Genomic DNA, 16661 nt, shown 5'->3' with positions numbered 1-16661 from the left:
CTGGGGCACTGCCTAGTGGAGCTGTGAGAAGAGGGCCACTGTCCTCCAGACCCTAGAATCGTAGATCCACCCACAACTTCCACAGTGTGCCAGGAAAAGCTATAGACACTCAACTCCAGCCTGTGAAAGCAGCTGGGATGGTGGCTGTGCCCTACACAGCCACGGGTAGAGCTGCCCAAGGCCGTGGCAGCCCACCTCTTTCATCAGCATGACCTGCATGTGAGACATGGAGTCAAAGGAGATTATTTTGGAACTTTGAGGTTTAATGACCACCCCATTGGATTTTGGACTTGGATGGGGCCTGTAGGCCCTTTGTTTTGGTCAATTTCTCCCATTTGGAATGGTGTATTTACCCAATGCCTGTACCCAATGTATCTGGGAAATAACTAACTTGCTTTTGATTTTATGGCTCATAGGCAGAAGGGACTTGCCTTGTCTCAGATGATATGTTGGACTGTGGACTTTTGAATTAATACTGAAATGAGTTAAGACTTTGGGGGACTATTGGGAAGGCATGATTGGTTTTGAAATGTGAGGACATGAGATTTGGGAGGGGCTGGGGTGGAATGATATGGTTTGGCTGTGTCCCCACCCAAATCTCATCTTGAATTATAGCTCCCACAATTTTCACCTGTCGTGGGAGGGACCTGGTAGGAGGTAATTGAATACTGGGGGAGGGTTTTTCCTGTGCTGTTCTCATGATAGTGAATAAGTCTCATGAGAGCTGATGGTTTTATAAAAGCGCAGTTCCCATACACAACACGCTCTTGCCTGCTGCCATGTAACACATGCTCCTCTTTAACCTTCTGCCATGATGGTGAGACCTCCATAGGCATGTGGAACTGTGAGTCAATTAAACCTCTTTCCTTTAGAAATTACCCAACCTCAGGTATATCTTTATTAGCAGTGTGAGAACAGACTAACACAACACTGCAGAGAGATTTTATCCTAACTAAAGCAATAATATTAATACCAACATAGCAGAAAAGTATGACATGGAGAGAGAACAGATTAATGTGCTGCAAAATCACTTACGCTGTAGATTGTCTCATGCTGCAGCACAGAAAGAGATGAAAAGTTTAGATTTATAATTATAAATTCCATCTAATAATATACTTGCACATGTTTTTACTCAACTTCAGGATATAGAGAAAATATCTAAGTTAAAATGTAATGATTTTAATAATCTAAAAGGAAGTTTCATTTTGTATTGCCTGTTTTCTCTAATAAAAATACTCCTGAGACAGAAAAATACTCTTGAGACAGATGAAGCTTCATAATGTGTGAGAAAGTTTCTTAAAATAGGTCTTTGAAGCAGAAGAGAAAGGATTCTTGGCAGATATAGAATAAGTATTTATCTCATATAAGAGGAAGGACCTGATAAAAGAAAAGCAATTAGAAATTAAAAGACTGCATTTAAAGGATATTTATTTGACTAGAATAATTGGGAAAGGCAGATATAAATGAAGATAAATAGAATTAGGTTCAAAAGTAAGAACAATTTGGAGACATATTTGTAGAAATGACTCAGGATTTGTGTGTATGTCTGTGAGCGAATTATTTGTTAATGGTGCAATAAAATTAAACTAAGGTTTTTGGGGTTTTTTTTTCAACTTGTATTTTAGGCTCAAGAGATACAAATTTCTTATATTGGCAAATTGTATGTCCTTTAGGTTTAGTGTAGGAGTGATCCCATCACCCAGGTAGTGAGCATAGTACCTAATAGGTGGTTTTTCAACCCTCACCCCACTCCTGACCTCCCTCCTAGTAGTACTCAGTGCGTTTTGTTTCCATCTTTAGGTCTGTGTATACTCAATGTTTAGGTTCAGCTCTCACTTGTAAGTGAAGACATTGTATTTGATTTCCTGTTCCTGTGTTGAGTTACTTAGGATAGTGGCTTCCAGCTGCATCCATGTTGCTGCAAAGGATATAATTTTCTTTTTTTAAGGCTGCATGGTATTCCACAGTATATGTGTACCACATTTTTTTTAAATCCAGTCCACTGTTGATGGACACCTGAGTTGATTCCATGTCTTTGCTATTGTGAAGAGTGCTGCAGTGAACATACAAGTGTATTTGTCTTTTTGGTAGAATAATCTATTTTTCTTTGAGTATATACCCAGTAATGGGATTGCTAGGTCAAATGGTAGTTCTGTTTTAAGTTCTCTGAGAAACTGCAAACTGCTTTTCACAGTGGCTGAACTAATTTTCATTCCCTTTTCTCTACCACCTCGCCAACATCTGTGTGTTTTTTTTGTTTTCGTTTTTTGTTTTTTGTCTTCTTAGTAATAGCCATTGTGACTGGTATGAGATGGTATCTCATTGTGGTTTTGATTTGCACTTCTGTGATGTTGAGCATTTTGATACTTGTTTGTGACATATATGTCTTCTGTTGAGAAGTGTCTGTTCATGTTCTTTGTCCATGTTTTAACGGAGTTATTTGGTTTTTGCTTGTTGAATTAAGTTCCTTATAGATTCTAGATATTAGAGTTTTGTTGGATGCATAATTTGTGAATATTTTGTCGCATTCCTCAGGCTGTCTGTTTACTCTGCTGATAGTTTATTTTGCCGTGCAGAAGCTCTTTAGTTTAATCAGCTCCCACTTGTCAACTTTTGTTTTTGTTGCAACTGCTTTTGGAGACTTGGTCGTAAATTCTTTATTGAGAAGGGTATTTCCTAGAGTTTTTGCCAAGGGTGATATTGAGAAGGGTATTTCCTAGATTTTCTTCTAGGATTTTTACAGTTTTAGGTCTTATATATAATTCTTAAATCCATCTTGAGTTATCTTTTGTACATGGTGAAATATAAGGGTCCTATTTCATTCTTCTGCATATGACTAGCCAGTTATTCCAGCACCGTTTATTGAATAGAGAGTTTTTTTCCCATTGCTTGTTATTGTTGACTTGTTGAAAATCAAATGGTTGTAGGTGTGCAGCTTTATTTCCGGGTCCTCTATCTTGTTCCATTTGTCTATGTGTCTATTTTTGTACCAGTACGCTTCTGTTTTGGTCGCTGTAGCCTTGTAGTATAGTTTGAACTTGGGTAATGTGATGCCTCCAGTTATGTTCTTTTTGCTTAGAATTATTTTGTCTATTTGGACTCTTTTCTCATTCCATGCAAATTTTAGAAAATTTTTTTCTAATTCTGTTATAAGTGACGTTGTATGTAGTTTGATAGTAATAGTATTAACTCTGTAGATTAGTTTGGGCAGTAAGGCAATTTTAACAATATTGATTTTTCCAATCCATGAGTGTATGATGTTTTTCCTTGTGTTTGTATCATCTGTGATTTATTTCAGCAGTATTTTATAGTTCACCTTGTAGAGATCTTTCACCTCTTTCGTTCGGTGCATTCCTAGATATTTCATTTTTTGTGTGCCTATTGTAATTGGGATTGTGTTCTTGATTTGACTCTCAGCTTGAACTTTGGTGTATAGAAATGCTACTGATTTTTGTGCATTGATTTTGTATCCAGAAACTTTATACTAAAGTCGTTTATCAGCTCTGGGAGCCTTTTGACGAGTCTTCAGTGTTTTTTAGGTACAGAATCATAACTTATTGAAGAGAGATAATTTGAGTTATTCTTTTCCTATTTGGATGCCTTTTCTTTCTCTTGCCTGGTTGCTCTATCTAGGACTTCCAGTCCTATGTTGAGAAGGAGTGATGAAAGTGGGCATCCCTGTTTTGTTCCAGTTTTCAAGGGAAATGGTTCCAGCTTTTGCCTATTAGGTATTATGTTGGCTGTGGGTTTGCCATAGATAGCTCTTATTATTTTGAGGTATGTTACTTTGATGCCTAGTCTATTGAGGGTTTTATCATGAAGGGATGTGGATTTACTTAAAGCTTTTTCTGTATTTGTTGAGATGATTATATAATTTTTGGTCTTCTATTTACGTAGTGAATCACATTTATTGATTTGCATATGTCGAACCAGCATTTCATCCCAGAAATACAGCCTACTTGATTGTGGTATATTGCTTTTTGATGTGCTTCTGTATTTTATTTGCCAGTGTTTTGTTGAGGACTTTTGTGTTTGTGTTCATCAGAGATACTGGCCTAAAGTTTTCTTTTTTCCTTATGGTCTCTGACAGTTTTTGGTGTCAGGCTGATGTTGGCTTCACAGGATACATAAGGGAGGAGCTTCTCTTTCTCAGTTTTTTGGAGTAGTCTCAGTAGGATTGGTACCAGTTCTTTGTACATCTGGTAGATTTCAGCTGCGAATCCATCTGATCCAGGGCTTTTTTTTTTTTTTTTTTTGTTTTTTTTTTTTTGAGACGGGGTCTGGCTCTGTCTGTAACCCAGGTTGGAGTGCAGTGGCGTTATCTTGGCCCACTGCGATCTCTGCCTTTTAGGCTCAAGCGAACCTCCCACCTCAGCCTCCCAAGTAGCTGGGACTATGCCACCACACCAGGGCTTTTTTTAATTGGTAGATTTTTATTACTGATTCAGTTTGAGAATTCGTTATTGGTCTGTTCAGGTTTTTACTATCTTCCTTAGTACAATCTTGGGAGGTTGTGTGCTTCTAAGAATTTATCAGTTTTCTAATTTGTGTGCAAAGAGATGTTTGTAATAGTCTCTGAGGTTCTTTTGTATTTCTGTGGGATTGGTTTTAATGTCACCTTTGTCATTTCTGATTGCGAATAGCTGAGTTTTATTGAATAACAAGGCTGATGTGATTATATATAGGCATGTTTTAAAATTCTCCATTAAGTGTGTTTAATGAAATACTACAACATGAAGAGTTTTAACATGGAATAGTAACACAGAAAATATGGATGAAAGCATGGATTAATTTGTTTGGAACTCATTTCCACCCTCCTAATCAAAAGTAGACTAGTCTTAAAAAAAACACACACAGGGAAATTATTTATTTATTTATTTTACAAGTACCCCTGACTTTGAATGAATCTGTATGTCTTGAACCTTGGTAGATGAGGAATCATAGTGGTCTATGCTCTAATAACATTTTTTTGGAAATTACATTTTGGGAAAATCTCAGTCTCCATGATTTCTCAGAGATGCCTAATGGCTTTAAATTCATGGAGCATATGCTCACCACTCTACTCCCACCAAGCAAAACTAACTTGAAAACAGTATTACAGCTAGGAGACAAAGACAATGACAGGTCTTTGTGAGAATGCACTATTTATGATCAAATAATAAATAGGAACTTACGGTCAGACTTTTAACTTCTAAGATCATGCTTATTTCTATTGATATCGAGTCTTATTAATAGTAGAAATTAATAGCTAATTAGGAAGCATAGGTTTAAATTTTGATATTGAGTCTTCCAAGAGCATGCTTATTTCTATTGATATCGAGTCTTATTAATAGTAGAAATTAATAGCTAATTAGCAAGTATAGGTTTAAATTTTAAGTCCATTTGTTAAAAATCCAAATTGTCTATACTTGATTCCTCCTCTTGAAAACCCATTTTAATCAGGTTTCTTTCCCCACTGTTTCACCAGAACTGCTCTGGGTAAAATCACCAATCACTCCCTGTAGCTATATGTCTAGTTTTCAGTCTTGTTATTAATTAACTTGGCTTCTGGCATCATACTCTTCTGGTGGTCCTCCTGCTTCACTGGCTGCCGCTATCATATCCATTGCTGATTCTTCCTTACCTCCCTGGATTCTTACTGTTATAAGACCTCAGACTTTGGTTTTGGACCTCTTTTTTTTCCATGCTTATTCCTTGGGCAATTTTACCCAGTCATTTAGATAAGCTAGATAGCTACCAGATGAACTCTTTGATGTACATGCTCCAAGGGGAAAGAACACATAATCCCACTCTTTCCCCTAGAATTCCATTTGTCCATGGTATTTTTCATCTTATTTGATAGCATTTCCATCCTCCTAGTTGCTTAACTGCTTTTCTTATACCCTATATCTTCTGCTTGGAAAATCCTAGTGGCTCTACCTTCTGAACATACCTAGAATTATTATTAACTACACCACTAGCACCCTAGTCCCAAAGCCAACATCTCTTATCTGCATATTTACATAAGTCTTCTAACTGATCATCCTGCTTTTGCCCTCTCTGTTCTTTCATTTATGTTCAATTAGAGCAGCCAGAGTGATCTAATAGATTATATTACTCTGCTCGAAACTATTCAGAAGCTTTTCATCTCACCTAGAGTACAAGCCCAAGTTCTTACAGTGATTTCCCATTATTTTGTTAATCTCACGAACTCCAACTTTTCCTTGCTCATCCCACTTGAGCCACCAGCTCTTTCCCAAGGTAGCTGCATGGCTTGCTTACTCATCCTCTTCAAATCTTTCCGAACCTCAGCTTTTTCATCTATAAGAAGGGGATTTTAATTGGTATTTGTCTTAACTGGGTTTATAAGCTTTGACTTTTAAAACACTTAGCCAACTGCCTGGTATTTTAAATTCTTTGCTGTAACTTTTGTGTCTCAATATCCTCATTTGTAAGATGAGAGTAATGAATATTACTTCTTACATATGTACTGAGAGGATTAAACAAGTTAATATACGTACAGCACTCAGTACAGTGACCAGCACTTAGTAAGCACTATATACATGTTGTATATTATTATGGATATTATCTAATTTACATGGCACTGTCTTTCTAGATCTGAGAAGGTTAATTTTGTGCTACATCACAGCTTTTTATGCTTAGGGCTTATGTTGCTTGCAGCAAGAATTTACCCACACAATCTATATTCTTTATAAGAAGCGTGTATGTCAGTCTGCTTCTTAACTAACTCATTATCAGTTTGGCAACGTCCTTTTGGGCCAAGGTTACAAAGGTTGCAAATCTGAGTCAGTGCTCAGACCTCCCTGAACAGTATCTCTGCCTCTAGCCTTCTAGAATCCTGGAGTGCCCACTTTGCGACACAATATATGTACAAGATTATGATTATAGATTAAGGAATGATTTACAAACAAAAAATAAAAATCTTACGGATCTAAGGAGCAATATAATTGAATTTTATTTATTGTTTTTTTTTTTCCATTCTACTTACTAGTTTCTCTATTGTCGAATCAAATGTCCTTAAAGGAGTAAGAGAAATCCTTATTTTTTTATACCAGTCACTTTCAGTCTTAGTTTCATTACATGTTCTACTGTAGGTGTATCATTCAATTAACTACTCTGTTATCTCCGAAAGCCTGCATGTTAGAAGGCAGTGTTTTATGTTCTTGCCAGTTTCATAGTTTCTGAAGAGCTAATAAACAACAAAACTACAATGACCAACTAATTTACACAGTTTTGTTATTCTTATATATATATATGACTGGAAAATAAATACTATTTTATATAATAAGATGTCATCAGAATATAAAATATAAATATAAAATGTGAGTATATTTTATATTCCTAATATAAGATATGAATATATTTTATATTCCTAATATAAATTCTGCAGCTTAAGAGATATGTTACTTTTCTTCATTGTTTCTTGAACTGACTGATTCTTCATTCTAAATATTGAGCATTCTCAGCTTTGAACTTACATTAAACTTTATTCTCTAATTTTCTATCATTAAGTAGAGGAGTTGTTTGGTATATTACTTGTCTTTAAGCCTAAACCAGATATGCTCTACTACTAATTTTTCTTTTATTATAAAATTTATACTGTGAGTTACTATAAATAGAGGGGTTGTGGGTATGAACCACATGTAAGAGGGTTGTTTACTTTCTAAAGTATGGTTTGTCAGTGGGCAGAATGCTGTACTAGCAGAACATGGGCTTTGTTGATTATGTGACATTGAGCAACTTGTGTTTTCTGAGCCTCAGTTTCTTTTTACTTAAAATTAGTCAGAGTTATGTGAATTTTAGGCAACAACATATATTCCTAGTGCTTAGAAAATACTAGTCCCTGTCTCCTCACTACTCCTTTCTGTTTCTTTACATCTCACCGAACAGAATGGGTAGCAAATGAAATCCAAAGTAGTTATCATCATTAGCTAGAGAAACCCAAAATTTAAGCCAATCTCCAGTATTGATAAGAAATCTTTAAGCACTAGAGCAGTGATCTAGCTGCTCATTTTGTATTTTGAAACATAGTAAAGCATAAGCTGCTTCTACCAGTTGTAAAAATATAACATATCAAAAGACTTTTTTTCTTCACAGTTTTTCTTTATATTTAATGATAAAATGAGTATGTTAATCCATTCATGTACTGCTGTAAAGAAATATCTGAGGCTAGGTAATTTGTAAGGAAAAGAGGTTTAATTGACTCAGGGTTCAGCAGGCTGTACGGGAAGTATGGCAGCATCTGCTTCTGGGGAGGCCTCAGAAATTTTACTCATGGCAGTCAAATCAAGTCAGAGCAAGAGCGAGCATCTTACATGGCAGGAGCAGGACCGAGAGAGAGCAGGGAAGTGCCACACACTTTTAAACAACCAGATCTCAGGATAACTCACTATCATGAAACTAGCACCAAGGAGGAAATCTGCCCCTGTAATCCATTCACCTCCACCAGGCTCCACCTCCGACATTGGTGATTATAATTGAACATAATATTTGGGTGGGGATACGGACTCAGACCATATCAGTGAGTAGCTTCCATTTTATTATTTTGATAATTTGGATACAATTCATTAAGCTTTATTACTTATAAAAATATTTATGAGTAAAATATAATATCTTTTACATAAACAACAATAACTATTTTATTTTACCAATCAAGAATATAAACTGCTGACATAATAAAAATAAAGTAAATGTTAAAAGTTTGATTAGGTCCAAAAATCAGAAAATGCTGCCAAAACAATTCACTGGAAATGTCTGTGAACAGTCTCTTTAATATTTTTGTATTTTAGCTGTATAATTTTCTTGTGCTTTTTCTCTCCTACACAGGAGAGCCCGACAAGGAGCTGAATCCTAAGAAGAAGATTTGGGAGCAGATCCAGCCGGATCTTCACACTAATGATGAGTGTGTGGCTACATACAAAGGAGTTCCCTTTGAGGTGAAAGGGAAGGGATTATGTAGGGCTCAAACCATGAGCAACAGTGGAATCAAATAAAATGCTTCCACTACCAAAAGACATTTTTAAAAAACCTTAAAAATAATAAAGAGAAATACATTTGTCACTTGTACCTAAAATATGAATGGCTCATTTTTGTGTTATTCTCTTCTAGACTTGACTAGTCATTTACCTGGTATATATTGTTTTCACTGATTGGGGAAACACTAGATTTTTACCTAGGTTTTTGATCATTTATAATGGAGAGCGGAAGTTGCCTATATTTTCTAATAATTTATTTTTCAGCAGGAATATTGATTAGCAGTTTTTTTTTCTTTATACCCATAGAAAACTAACTAGATTAATATTTAGTTTCTTATTTGTAGGCACAGGATGCATGAAATTTCAGGCTCTGGGATTTCTTGTATATTGTGTGTCCGTATCAAAAATATCCTCTCCTTTTCAAAAATGACAAGTTGGAAAATGTTTGTCAGACTTATTAACTGGTCACATTATAATAATATTGATAATGACCAACTGCTCATTCTGAAAGCCAAACATAAAAGCTAGGAGATGTGGCATCTGAACATTTTTGCTTTGCTGCCAGAGTAACCCTGACTAATAATACAATAATAGCGATTAAAAAAAAAAAAAACTGAGATTTCCTACTGGCTTGAAGTTTTTCTATTTAGCAGAATAATAGTAATAAGTTTCAACTAGCTCTAAAGAATGAACACATTGTAAACAGTTGCCACAGTAGTTTCTAATAAATTGATCATAAAAGCAGCAATCCTTCTTTTTTTTAATTCTAGCTTCTTTATAAAGATTATTTGGGTACCTAATAAAGGATAATTTATATCTTATTACAGACTGATATTTTGCTTTTTCATGTATCATCATACTGTCAGTATATTAAAAGAAATTATAGCCTAAAACTTAACATATACCATACTTAATATTAAGGTGTCAAATAGCTATTCTTACTCATCTTACAAATATTGTAAGAGCAATAAAAATTAATTGAGGACTTATGAGCCTAAAGGTCATCAGCCTTCAGGTGATTACTGATGATTTGGGCTTACACACACATGTCAGCAAGAGAGAGGGTGTGGATAGGGGAGAGCTGGTAGCTAAGAAGGGGCCTCACAGAGGAATATTAGTGATTTTAACCGGGTTTCAGAATCTGGGCCTTAACCTTTACAGGTTCAACAAAAGATTGGCACCAATGGAGACAGAAGGATAGACATTGTTTTAAAAATACACACATGCACAGACACACACAAAACATTTTATCTTTATAGCTGTCTGAATCCTTCAATAGGAAGGAGAGGCACACACAAATACATACACACACTCACACAAAACTCAACAACCATAAAACAACGCTGCACGTTATAGAAGGCAGAATTAAATTTTACTTATTTAAATCCATGGAACTCTAGTAGGCCAGGATGTATTATAGTACCATTATCAATGTGATATTCTAAAAATATGAACAGAGCATCATTAACATTTTTTGGTACCTAAGCACAAAATGAATTGCAAAAGTTACTTTGTTCTCAAGATATGTCATTCTTTTGGGAATAAATACTTTTGGTGATAGAGTCTTGTGTGAGTTTTTTGCTCTGAATTTTTCTCAATTATATTAAATTTCTTTAATATAATTTAAATAATATTTCAACTACCTAGGCAGTTGAAATTTTCCCAACAAAATGTTGAAAATACTGTACCCCAGATCAGATTATATAATGATTTGTTAGTGAAACCTAAATTGGTGATTGAATCATACATCAAGCCTAGAGAGAATAAAAGCGATTGGTCTTTTGTTTTTTGTGGGTTTTTTTTTTTTTTTTTGAGACAGTCTCGCTCTGTCGTCCAGGCTGGAGTGCAGTGGCGTGATCTAGGCTCACTGCAAGCTCCGCTTCCCAGGTTCCCATCATTCTCCTGCCTCAGCCTCCCGAGTAGCTGGGACTACAGGCGTCTGCCACCACGCCCGGCTAATTTTTTTTGTTTGTTTGTATTTTTAGTAGAGACGAGGTTTCACCGTGTTAGCCAGGATGGTCTTGATCTCCTGACCTCGTGATCCACCTGTCTCAGCCTTCCAAAGTGCTGGGATTACAGGTGTGAGCCACCGCGCCCAGCCTGGTCTTTTGTTAAAGCACATGATGTAGCATCATCAGTAGTTCATTTGTGCTGAAATTTATGATGACTTACTACAAAAGAGTACATTGCAAAAATGTCACATTTCTCTTTCTCAAGTACTGTATTATGCCTTGCCAAATTATACCAAATGTCCATGCTTCCCTCCATAATTCCCCCAGGTCTTTACAATGTAGAAATCCATGCTAAAGAGAGAAAGAAGTGGAGACTTAATGAGTGATTTTTCAAGTTGTATGAAAGCATTGACCAAGTTATCCATTCAGCCCTATTCAGTACTTGTTTTCACAGAAAACTTAATTCTGTTTTATTTGTATTGCTGGGATGGGAGAGCTCTTACAGAATCTACAAAGAAATATGTCATTGTTGGCAAACTGGACATAACACTTCAGCATCTGATGTATTCTGGTTTTTAAGGATTTCAGCAGTAGGAGGTAGTGTTTGGTGGGAGGATCACTTTGAGCCCAGGAGAGCGAGGCTGCAGTGTGCTGTGATTGCACCACTGCACTCCAAACTAGGCTACAGAGTTGAGACCCTGTCTAAAAAAAAAAAAAAAAATTCTTAGTTGGGGAATACCTCACTGTTTCTTGTAACTGGGCATTAAAATGGCCTGAGTATACCTCCTTAACTTTTCAGAGAAATGATATGTCCTTTTAAAATATAAAAGTATCAGAAGTATACAACATTAGCCATGTATTTCAGCTACATAAATAGTGACACAAGTCCTGATTCTAAGTGCTTTCCAACAGTATGAAAATTACAACTTTATCACGAAGATGCCAAATAAAAGGAACGAGGAAGGGCAAATTAGTGTACTCAATAGGCAATAATGTTGCAAATTTGCTGTCCTGTGGAGAAAGCTCTACCCTCCAAAATTTTAGTTAAGGAATAATCATGCCTTCTCTAGCAAATGTAAGGGGGATATATTAATAATGCATGTCTACTGTCATGGATTTTATTACAGAATTACTATTAAGATTGTTATTGCCTTCTAACTAGTCTTTTCATGCGTTTTATCCACCTCTTAACTCCTTATGAGGTAGATCAGTCATTTTACCCCAAAGAATCAGCAGAAAAGTTAAATAATTGCCCATACAAAGTTGAAACCTGGTTTAATTGTTTTCAATTCTTACTGATCCTGTGTTCTACATTACATCATGCTTTCTTAACATGTTAGTTAAATGGTCATGTGGTTTCTTTTATTTGAATGAAAAGTTTAGCTTATGCTAGATAAAAAATAGTGACATAAAAATACCTAAATTTGAGTAGTTTATGATTAGCTCTTTTAGTGGAATACTTCAGAGATTCTAAAGGGAGAGATGAGATTATTAAACACTCTTTGGAGGGGTTACGAAGAGAATTTATCAATTTTTTTTCTTTTTACTATGCAAATTTATAGGGAGAATTCACTTGGCAAAACCAAGCTGCTGCTGCTGCTGGTAGCACTTGCCTTTTTAAAGAGCCATATACCATGATTCTTTGAATAGTGTGCTGTTATTGACGGCACTGAATGTGTAATGACAGTCCATCCCAAAAGCCAACATACAGATGTCACTAAGTTCCATATACACAGATAATTTAAAACAGGAACATAGGTGTACTCCATTTTGGTAGTACTTATAACCCCAAAATTTGCAATAATGATGAAAACGATAGTTGCTGATGGCTAATATGCATCTGTACAAAACTGAATCATCTTCAGGTACCAACTTGGAATGAGAAAGAGTCACTTACACATTCTTATGCATTGCACTTTGTATAGCTATGGTTTTTCCTTTGAATAAATCTTGGCAGAGATAACTCATAGGAGTATAACTCCATAAAAATATTTGGAGGAAGGACCCAGAACAATGAAATAATTGTTGGTGTGAAAGTGAGCCATCTGGAATTTCAGAGTGTGAACTAATTATTGTATATTGTATTTTTTCACCCTTATGTATTCGGGTTTTTTTTTTTCCTTCCTTTCTAACTTCCACCTATCCTAACACACACTATTCCCAATTCTCTAGATGTTTAAGTACAAAAATGTGTGTAAGTGTGATTTTATGTCTTCATCAACATCATTTCCTATCTGGCAGGCTGTTGGCCTTAGCAACAGGAGCAGAAACAAGCCTGAGACCCAATAATTGCAAGAAAGAAAAATCCTTTTTAATGAAGCGTTAGCTACTCTTGTCCTTCCCATTACTACATAATGCCTACAGAATCGTTCAAACAGCCATTGTTAATGTCCTATTTCCTCAATGGCATTCATGTGATGAACCTTCGTATTAAGGCTGCTCTGACAAAGTTTTACATTTGTTTTCGTAAATTGCCTGATTAGAATATCATGCATCCCAGCAGAGAAACGCACTCAATATATACGTGCACTTTGGTTATCAGATTGCATATTTGGCTGATACTGGTTCACTTAAAACCCCTCAAATTTTCACACCTGGGGAATTTGGAAAGAACAGTGCAAGAGTCATCCAAAATCAACACCACAACTGTATTTCTCTTTGAAAAAGATTAATGAAAAATGCAAACTAAAAGTCACTTTCAATAAGTTTAGCAAAAGGGAATGATTTCAGTAGAAATAACTTTTTTCTAAAACTTTCAGTTTTCCTATAAAAGGATAACATTTTTGTCTTAAAACAGCACATACATTGAAAACAAAAACAGAACTTTTCAGATACTTGTAAAGAGACTTGTTTTGAAAACAAAGTTTGAGTGAGAATCTGGGAAATAGCAATGCCACGTAAAAACATTAGCTTTATGTAAAAGAAGTACAGTATATCTGAAAATCAGTAGAATAGAAAATCTAAGAAAAAATTTAATTAAAAAAGTATAGATAAACATAGCTTTAAAAAAGGAAGTCTTTGAAAATGCTAATTGAGATGATATATCTAGAGGAAAAAGCCTGGCAAGAGTCAGAGCTGATAGGTTACAGGGGTAATCACTAATGACCCCAGATTGTATGCACTAATGAGACTTTAACACTAGCTGCACAAAAACATCAGATGCACTATCTTCCAATCCTCTAAAATATTCAAAGCACTTTCAAATTAAACTTTAGTAGAGATTTTTGGTGTCTGGATGAGAACAGCATACAGATTAGGCATCTGGAGGGACATGAGAAACTATTGCAAATAATAGACTCATAGGAAAGGTGGTAGGGTATCAAAGATGAACTTGCTGGACATCGTTTATTTTACTTAAAGTAATCCTAGTCTCATGGTTTTTTAGATGTGCAGGGGCAGAAAGAGGTGATACCTTTCCTTACCCATCTTAAGAGTCAAAGCTGACATTCCTGTAACAAAAGACAAGAGAAAAACATAACGAGAACATTTAATCAAAGTTTTACATGATACACAAGCCCTCAGAAATGAAGACCAAAAGACTCAGAGATAACTGTCTATTTTATGCCTAGGATTGGTAAAGAATGGACAGCCATATAGCAATGTAATTGGATAAAAGAGAAAGTGCTAAACTGTGATAGACTAGGCAGGAAAACCCAGCAAGGCCATCCAGATGCTTCTTGGCCTCTGTAGCATGCCCTCCCCCGGGTATGGGGCAGGACCTTTCTGGAATGAGGGTCATCAAGGGAGAAGGGAGAGAGTGACCTAAGTTTTATGGCTTGCTTTCAGGATGAGGAATTCTGGTTTCCGTGACTTTCTTCAAGTGGAAAAAGAGGTGGAACATAGGAGGGCAGGAGGACAGAAAGACCTTGCTTCTGAAGCTCCTCCAATCTCCTTCAGTTCAAAGTCCTCAGCATGCCAACGTGTCATATTTGGAATATGGTCTTTTGAGCCCCCAACAGTTGCAAGTTGTATTTATCTCCAGAACACATGAGTTTATTCAATGAATATGCATGCACTGTCATCCAGAAAAAGCTGAACAAACCAGCCTCAAATGGAGAACAGCAGCAAGACGTTCACTTAAGTGCCTTAACATTCATGATTCAACATCCCCAGGACCAACTAACAAAATATTTCTCTACACCCACTATGGTGATTCCTATGAAAAGCTGGGATTGCTATTGCGTAATGGTACACAGAAGAGTATGTCTAGAATTTAATGCCTCATGGATATTATGCTAGAATTCAGAGTATATTGGGAAAACACACTAACCAGAAAGATGGGAAAAGATGAAGAGGAAGGAAAACAGTGGTAAGATACGGACCTTCTACTATTTGTATATTGAATTAAAAGAGCTAATGATAAACTACCAGGGGATATGCAATGTAAATTATAAGAAAGGACTCTTGAAACAAAAGGGGCAACCTGCAAGGGGGAGTCTTGAATTAAATAATTAACTATCTGAGCACAATCTAATAATATGGGGAAAGAAAAAGCATTCCAAAGTCCACTTCTCTATGGAGGATAGGAGAAAGAGAACTAAGGAGGAAATGGAAGTATTATAAGAGTCTTATTTTAATAGTGGGAAATTATTGGTAAGGGGAATAGTTCATACTGTGTCATCAGGCAATAGTAGAGAAATATGTGAATTCAGGGGCAAGAAAATAATCTTTAATGAAGGTGAATTAGAGTAGAACTTCCAAATTATCAAGGGGAAATACTGAATTAATACCAATGTTATCAAGGTTGCAAAACTAAGGAAAAGAAAAAATACAATAAATACGCTAATATAATAAACATAATGAGAAATATTAAAGGAAGATTTAATAACGTGGGGTGTCATTTACCATACACACACACACACCCCAAAATAATGTTTTTTTTAATTAGGAAAAACAATCTAAGAACATACATGAATGAACACCTGAGTATAACCAGAAAATATTTTTAAAAAAGGAAAAAAATTTGACCTCCTAGATATCAAAGAATGATATAAAATTATTATAATTAAATCACTCTGGTATTGAGAACAATATAAATAAAATAGAATAGGATTAAGAATCCAGGATAGATCCAGAAATAGATCCAGGATATACGTTTCAATCTCTATCTTTAGCTACCTACCTACCATTTAAGTAGTAAAAGGATGAATTAATAAATAGAACAAATAAAACTGGTTACTCATCTGAAAGGAAGTAAAACGAAAACCCCAGCTATATCATGTACACAGAAATATATGACTATAAAAAATTTCACAAATGCAGTTTGACAAAATTTACCATACAAAGTTAAAGGACAAATAATAGATTTGAAAAAACAATTGTTACTCAGAGGACAGACAGAGGGTTAATATCTATAACATACATAGAGCTCTTCCAATTTGCCAAGCAAAAAGTAATCCAATAGAAAAAAAAAAATGACAAAAGGACAAAGGATATGAAGATCCAATTCATAAAAGACTAAGTCTAAATTACCAAAATGCTTACATAAAAATGTTCCAAACGCATAAAATCTTTCCAGTTGGGAAATGCAAATAAAGTAACAGTGGGCTGTGGTTTTACATTTATTCAACTGGTGTTAGCGATAGGTGTTCAAGATGATAACACCTATTGATGGGGAGAAAACAACTCATGTTGTTGGAAATCAAGTTTATCACAATATTTTTGCAAAGAATCTGTTAAGATACATTAAATGTATATATACTTTGACCCAGAAATCTCACTCTTGGGAATATAA

At 35.4% G+C, this 16661-nt stretch overlaps 1 protein-coding gene across 1 annotated transcript in view; it reads left to right on the top strand.

The window, feature by feature from the left end:
* AIMP1 (aminoacyl tRNA synthetase complex-interacting multifunctional protein 1) overlaps positions 1 to 10533 on the top strand; it is a 30663-nt gene extending 20130 nt beyond the window's left edge. The window contains 1 exon segment of the mRNA XM_011966313.1: positions 8827 to 10533. Within this exon segment, the coding sequence (XP_011821703.1) occupies positions 8827 to 8993 (167 nt within the window). The 3' untranslated portion in view covers positions 8994 to 10533.
* The last annotated feature ends 6128 nt before the right edge of the window (positions 10534 to 16661 follow it).

The sequence above is a fragment of the Mandrillus leucophaeus genome, unplaced genomic scaffold (genome assembly GCF_000951045.1).
Source record: "Mandrillus leucophaeus isolate KB7577 unplaced genomic scaffold, Mleu.le_1.0 Scaffold756, whole genome shotgun sequence".
NCBI lineage: Eukaryota > Metazoa > Chordata > Mammalia > Primates > Cercopithecidae > Mandrillus > Mandrillus leucophaeus.
This window is presented reverse-complemented; position numbering and strand designations above follow the sequence as displayed.